General features: G+C 27.3%; 1 protein-coding gene across 3 annotated transcripts; it reads left to right on the forward strand.

Annotated features, from left to right (window-relative positions):
• Positions 1-870: 870 nt before the first annotated feature.
• On the forward strand, positions 871-6,510 carry LOC113549196 (ADP-ribosylation factor-like protein 13B). Of its 3 annotated transcripts, none has more exons than XM_026950386.1 (8): positions 871-1,062; positions 3,415-3,485; positions 3,591-3,724; positions 3,809-3,924; positions 3,983-4,171; positions 4,455-4,665; positions 5,789-6,239; positions 6,317-6,510. In XM_026950386.1, the coding sequence occupies exons 1-8, from the start codon at positions 953-955 to the stop codon at positions 6,442-6,444; spliced, it is 1,410 nt and encodes a 469-aa protein (XP_026806187.1). In that variant the 5' UTR covers positions 871-952; the 3' UTR covers positions 6,445-6,510. The 3 variants fall into 3 exon arrangements, with proteins under 3 accessions (XP_026806187.1, XP_026806188.1, XP_026806189.1); XM_026950387.1 differs by lacking the exon at positions 871-1,062 and adding an exon at positions 1,267-1,470; XM_026950388.1 differs by lacking the exon at positions 871-1,062 and adding an exon at positions 3,288-3,304.
• Positions 6,511-7,890: the final 1,380 nt, after the last annotated feature.

Genomic DNA, 7,890 nt, shown 5'->3' on the forward strand with positions numbered 1-7,890 from the left:
CAAAACAGTTTATGAAAAAAGTAGTCTGAGAAAACTATAAGCCACTCCGACACCACGACAAGTTAAATGCCATTTGTATACCGGTGAAACATCTCTCACACACGCGTGCACTCGAGTGAGGCACATAGACATTGAACAAAAAACGTTGATCAATATCATCGCGCACAAGAAACAAAACGCTATCGTATTAATAATACTCTTTTAGACTGCACTACTGCAGTGCACAAGTTTTTGATTTCCTAACAAATAATATTAATATTATACGTGATAGCCTATAGATAATATTATTTGATTGTTGTAAAAGGCGCACACGCTCAAATACACAATATCCGGTGCTGTTTTATACTGTTGTCACATGTCAATTGAGTCTTTACAATGGATACACGATACCCGTATACACTGTCACAGATCTTTCTAATTTAGTAAAACGCTACTACTAAAAATAAAATTTTGGGCGTCTAGGGTAAATATTATAATTCTTACACCCATCTCCAAATTTGTAGAGGATACTATTTTTTAGATTTTCTATCCTATAGTTTTTGTAAAATAATGTTTAACAAAGGAGTTACAGCATTTTACACACTATATTATACTATTATTATAGTACTACAAAATATATTGTACCTCAGCATCATGAAATAGTAATAAGTGTTTGAAACTTTGAACTCTCATATTAATCTATAAACGCCGCAGTTTGAATTTTGCTATATGACTCTAATTGGATGGACAGAGATGAATACACAAACGAGCCGTATCGGCGAGCGACATGATATCGAAACGTACGCCGCGACCGTCGTACCAGTCCGCGACAACGCCCCCACATCACCGCCCAACCGTATCAATGACGTACACAGTACCGTCAAACGAGTGCCGCAGCCGCGGCCAGCCGGCTGTACCCCTGGTATGCGGTGATCTCGTTGGAGGTGAATATGGCTGCGATAAAGGGCATGCGATGAGCTGCGGCAGCCACGGAACCACTTTCCGCGGTCGACTCGGAAACGGAACCAACCGGCCGCGGCGATACCAGTGCCGGTGGTACAGCCGCTCGTCCGCTACTGTCGGGTACGTACGATATTTTTCGTTCGGCGTAATATTAATATTGTTATCGTATGCTATACGCCGTGTTAGGTATGATTGTAATAGGTAATAGTATTTTCTTATTATGGTGTTTGTGACCGACGACGGACGAACCACGGTTCCAACCGCCGCCGCCGCCGCGGTCCCGGTTGCCGCGGTTACCGTTTGTTGTCGTCGACTAGACCGTGAGCTGCGCTTAAAATTATTACTTTATGGCAACGTGAAAATTCGTTTAAAGTTCTTCGAGTGTAATTTTATGATGGAAAAAAATAAAATATCTAAAGTGTCTGGGTGAACAAAAAAAAAACATGTTTTGACAGCTCTCGTGGTTATGGGCAACGCATTGCGGTTTAAATGTATAAATTGTGCGAACGCAGACCAACGGCAACGCAGGTAACGATATTGCATAATGATAAGGCGTTTAATAGAAAATTGATTAGGATTCGGTTAGTGCCCGTGTTATTGTGTTGAAGTCCTGAACGAATGACAAATAAATGATGGTTCTTATTCAAAAATTAAAATTTCAATGTCATTTTTGTATACCTATTCGATATAAAAATAAATCGAATATAGTTTGAGCCAGAGTAATACAACTAAACTGTTTACATATCAATTGGTATTGATTATCATATTTCATGTTATATATTTGATAAAATAATGCTACCACGAGTGCCTAAGATTATTAATGATTCTAAAATTAAAATTATTGTCTTTATGTTAAGTTATAGGATTATTATTTTAAATGTAATAAGTTTAAAAAAAAATCAAAATAATAAGACTGTTCGGGACTTTTTCTTCAGAAAAATGAATGAAATCAAGTTTTCTAATTGTTACATCAAGCACTTCAATTTCAATCCAGTATAGTTTATGTACTATCTTATATATTAGCTTATTTTTAATTGAACTTGAATAATTAATAAAATCGTAACCTAATAGCTAGCTTGTATACGAAGTTATGTTAAAGTTAATCAAAATAATTCATGTTAACATCAAGTTGTATTAATATTATAATTATCTATATACTATATAGAGTATACAATTTAGTCTAACAAGCTTTATTTATAAGCTCGGTACCAAGCATTAGTTGGTTATAAACACTATAGTCTTATTTTATAATTTAAAAATCCAAAACATAACTTTTTACATACACTTATAGGAATGCTGATTCTATTAATTTAAATATATATGATCTCAAACTTAAATACAATTTTGAACACAAAAGAATCTTTAATAAAATATAATCCTTTCAGAATGTATATTACCTCGAGTACAAAGATTTTAAATTATAAACATAATTCTAGTTATCTAATAAACTTTTAACAAAAACTTTAAGAATATATAAAAAATTGTATTTATTAATCTTTATCTTATAACTCTATACAAAATATTGTATACAATTATTTAAAATTCTTTTTAACTTTTAATTTATCCTATATAATCCTTAATAATAGTCTATGACTTTTGACTTAAACGTCATGAAAATAAATTGTTTCATAAATCTAAAGATTCCCTTTATGATCGTTGATTTTGTATTCGTTATAACTATTTATGAAAATATTATATTTTCAAAGCTATTTGTAAGACAATTTGTACATTTTCAAGTTTTTTGAATAAAAAAAAAAATATATTTTATCAACATAAATTGAAAAAAATCAGACATTTCAAATTTCTCATCGAGTTATAAATTAAAAACAACCAAAATATTTTTAAAATAATTATAGTAACATGTTTATAAAGTGCTAATATAAATATTTTATAAACATTTTAAGCGTGTACGATAATTTATTTTTGAAATATGAAAAAATTATAACTTTTTTTTAATGTTTTCGGATTAGATACTCTTAAAAAGTAATTGAATTTTTCGAATATCGGTTAGATCCAATTTACCATCGGAAACTACCATTATAGTTAAAAATTGTAACATTCATAGTGCTTCTAAAGACGAATTTGTACTAATCATTAGCCAGTAGTTTAGTATCTACACTAATTAATTAGACGAAATTTTTGTACATACATCAAAAATTTTAATTTAAACCAAACATCACACATCGTCACATTAACCATCTCAAAACCAAAATATTCAATTTATTAATATAAATCATTAAATATTTTTTGGAATCGAACAACGGGTCACTTTTTATTTAAACAATTTATAGTAACCGGGAAATTTTTTTGTTACTCGATAAACCGAACATTTATATACAATTGTACATGTGTATAACTTTATGTATGTATACAAATTTGTATTTTTAAATCTATTTTTATAATTACTTATATTTATTTAATATAATTTTAAAAATAATTGTTAGTTGCTTTTTTTTTTATGTGATATATTAGAAAAATCACTGTACTCCTGGTTGGTTTGGACAACGCTGGAAAGACTTGTACTGTTAAAAGTATTATGAAAGGTAATCTTAAATTGATAATTATATATTTTATAGATAGTTTACAATTATTTGTTTAATTTTGCGTTTGATTATTTGTAAATTTTAAATTTAAAAACTGTCTTTTAGAAAAACAAAAAAATATTCTTTCTACTGTTGGGTTTTCGTCTTCCAATTGTAATTATCAAGACAATGCTATAACTATTTACGATTTAGGTGGTCACAAACAGATCAGAGATATATGGGAGCAGTATTTTGCTGATGTAATGTATTATTATTAATTACTTTTTAGTTTTTTAATTATTGATGTATAAGTTATATGTATTTATTTGAATATCGATTATTAGGTACATGGTGTAATATTTGTCGTGGATTCGGCGGATCTTAGTCGGTTAAATGAATGCAAAGAGGTTTTTCATAATTTACTTGGACACAAAAATATTGCTGGAAAACCAGTACTATTGTAAGATTAAAAAATACCTACCGATTTTTAAAATTGACTAAAAATTATATTTTATTAGATTTGCTAATAAGCAAGACAAACCAGGGGCTCTAGATGAGTTGGACATAGTAGATCGACTAAATGTAGAGACTGTAGTGAATACAAATAAGTGCCCAACACTTGTAGAAACATGTACTGCTCTACATATGGCACCTATTAATTACTGTAGTTCTGCTTTTATTGATCCAAGCATTGAAAGTGGATTTAGGTAAAATTTTAAATCCATTAAAATTAAATAAATAATTTAATTTTAAATATTCTTTAAATTATAATATATTACTTTAAATTTATCTAAATTAAGGAAAAATAAAAGTTGTGTATTATAACGATATAATAGTTAATGAATAATCGTAATAATAATACTAACATATAAAAGTTGATGATATTGTAAAAATATTGTTTTAATATACATTTATAATAATTAACTAGGTATATGCCTATGTATAAAGTATAATATTGCCAGGAGGTATAAAGTTCTTTATTTGACTTAGTTGGCTGATATTACATATTGTAAAACTATATGATACGCTCAACCGCCGTGTCATGGAAGACATGGCACAATATAAAGCTCAAGTGGATAAAAAGATTGAAGAGTGGAAAAAAAATCAACAGAATTCAAACGACTCATATTTACTATCGTTTAACGCACCACACCGGAGGTCTACCAGACGCAATCCGTTTAGAAGAATTAATAAAGTCATAGTAAGATTTTGTTTATATACGTCTGTTCAATTTTATTTTTCGTATATCTTAAGACAAGCAACCATAGCGTGTAAATTAATAATTTAAGTACTTATTTAATAATTTTGATTTTAGTAATTTTTATACTAATTAGTTATAGGTAATCTTAAATCTAACATTATATAATATGATTAAAAATTAAATGTAAATTATCTAGGTTTAAATTAAGAATTATTATTTTTCATTTATGGTACTAAGTTCTAACTTATCTATAAACTAAATATTTTTCAATAAATTTACTATACCTAACTTTATTTTAATAAACATTGCTAGCTATTGTTAATGATTTGTAATTGTTTCAAGTAATTTTAATGATAAACTTAATATTTAATAAAAACAAATTAATCTAAAGTACACAAAAATTATGTTTTTGTTTATCTATTATAACCATAATATTTGGTCATAATGTATGTATAATAAATTATCTTTATGCCTTTAATAATGCTTTTAAATTAATCCCAAAGGCCAAAATCAATTTCTGGTATTTAAATAAATATATAAAAACCCTATGAATATTTTTTTCGGATAAAGCGCATATTATATTTTGAATTTTAATCTTGGAAATTAATGCAATAGGAATTAATTATAAACATACCATATCGTATTTACTATACATAAAAACCTAATAACTATTGTATTCATAATATTAATAGATATAGAGGTATTTTTAAGTAAGTAAATAGTATAAATATGCAGTATAATTGTACCTTTATACGGTAATTTAAATATCTGACAGAATTTAAATATCCGAATAACCTAAACAGATATATAAATATCAAACTTAATTATAATTATAACGAAAAACTTCTAAATTATAATAGACAGATTCTATAAGCAACATAAAAAATTAAAAGTTATAAAAGCCATAACCAGTAGATATATAATAGTATAATAATTACTAGCAACAAACTTTATACTTTGCATTTTATTAATAAATTATTAAATCAATGGTTAAAGTTGGAATGAATTATGTTTAACTCTTTAATTCATCGTTCAACGGTCATGAAACTAGAAATATGACCAAATTAATTTATAACCAGCTTTGCAATACTTATAATTTGTATGTAAATCGGTATGCCTGCAGGATAGTTTTGATTCAAAAGCATCAAACTTGATGACTGAAATGGGGAGTACATCATATATTATACCACTTAGAAGTGAATCCGATGAGGAGTACGAACCACCTGATCTTCAACCACAGCCTGAGACAACTGCATTCCGAAATAAAGTCGCCCCAATATTACCGACAAAAATACAAACAGAATCAATGCCATCGGTCAAATCGCGATCACCACTTTTTAGGGCCAAGTCCAGAGAGTATGATAGGAATTTAGTCGAAGCCGTAACGACCACCGCTAATACCACTACCACCATTAGCTCCACTGAATTGTTTATTCAAAACGAATCTGCAGGCACAGCAAAAATGAAACGATCTATTTTTAGCAATAAGTCAAATTCAGCTGGTGCTAGTGGTAGTGGTACTACTCGTTCATCAAAACCTAATCGGTCGTCTAGTGCTAAGTCATTAAAGAAAAGTAAATATTCAAAATAACCTTATGCCAGCCATATGGTAGAGAACATTATATAATAATTGATTTTCGTTTTTTCACAGGTGAATCATCCAACAAACAAGATGATAATCAGAAATCAGAAAAGTTGTATCCAAACGATGAAGAAGATGTGGTTGTACAACAGCCGGATGTATCAATCGTTAGTTCAGAAATAATAGGCCATATGTGATTACGACTGATGGTTATAAGACAATTTACACAATTATTATTGTTTTATTGAATAAAAATAAGCGACTGTTGCTTAATAAAATAGTTTAAATGATTATCTATCTACTTCTATTTATAAATTATAAAATTCTAATATTGTCAATTTATATAGAAAAAGGCCAAATCCATTTTAAATAATCAGATTTAATATTAAATTCATTCATTTGGTAAGAGTATTTTTAATTTTAAATAAAAAATGTATATTTTATAGGTATGCTATTATGCTATATTTTTTTATTCAAGCTTAATAATTATAACATTAAAATAGATGGATTTATTAAAAAAAGCAAACAATTTTGTAGTTTACCTGTATTGTAAACTGTACTTATATAAGTAATGTATACAGTACAATATATTAATTATTAATAAACAATTTTTTAACATGGTATATCATATACTTATACAGTCCATGTATATTTTAATAATCATTAAAAGCGTATGTACCTATACACAATACAATATTGCCAAGATAGATGGACTGAAAATTAATAAATATTTAAGTTTTTTTTTATTAAATTTCATATTAATTATTAAAATAAAAATGCATAAATAATACTATTGTTTGACGTTTTTATGAATAATTACCTAAGAACTAAGATTTTAGAAAACAACTGTTTACAAAGAATTTGATATACAATAGTATTATAAATCGAGCTTGCTTTATTGACTCTCTAAAGTGGATTTTAGTTGAATACAAAACATTAATATATACCTACATATTACATTAAATATTTAACGCGTAGACATACAGCTGCAGATAAAAATAAATCATAGCAATAATGTAATAATTCCTCTAATAAAATTACCTTTTGTAAAACGAGCATGGTAAACTCTTACTTTTAAACTCCATATAACTTATTAATTTTCAAATAACTGCACGCTATAATAACAGCTTACATTAGTTTTTTTTTTTTTTTGATAATTTAATGCTTATTGCTTTAATTATAGAATTGTAAATTCGATTTTAATTAATGGTATTCATCATAAATTGAGGCGCAAAATTAAATTAATTAATTTTATTTATAGATAATTATAGTATAATCAAGATTCAAAGTAACATAATAGGCAATATAAATAAAAAATACTTGTTAAATGTTGATTACTAATATTAATCTAAAAGAAATCGAATTATTTTGAAAAATAAGTTTCTATATGCAAATTTCTTTATTATATGCATTATCTGAGTAAAGGAAATAGTTTTGACTTTTAAAACTTCACATCCACGATAAGGTTTGTTGCCAAAACGATATACGCGTACAAAAATGTAAAAAGTTACAATTTTCTCATATGGTCTACGATTCCATATTAAAAATTTGTTGAAAAAAAAACTAATTTTACGTCTTTTTAAGATTATAGACTGGCTGTGAGACTTCTACAAATAGGCTAGGTATATATGTATATATTATGT

This window comes from Rhopalosiphum maidis, chromosome 4 (assembly GCF_003676215.2).
Source record: "Rhopalosiphum maidis isolate BTI-1 chromosome 4, ASM367621v3, whole genome shotgun sequence".
NCBI classification, from domain to species: Eukaryota; Metazoa; Arthropoda; class Insecta; order Hemiptera; family Aphididae; genus Rhopalosiphum; species Rhopalosiphum maidis.

What these genes read in the sequence shown, in the direction of transcription:
- LOC113549196 (XM_026950386.1), top strand. Translation starts at nt 953, where the DNA reads ATGAGCTGCGGCAGCCACGGAACCACTTTCCGCGGTCGACTCGGAAAC. An exon ending in GGGAGCAGTATTTTGCTGAT is followed by an intron (nt 3,725 to 3,808) that starts GTAATGTATTAT and finishes ATCGATTATTAG; the next exon opens with GTACATGGTGTAATATTTGT. An exon ending in GAAGAATTAATAAAGTCATA is followed by an intron (nt 4,666 to 5,788) that starts GTAAGATTTTGT and finishes GTATGCCTGCAG; the next exon opens with GATAGTTTTGATTCAAAAGC.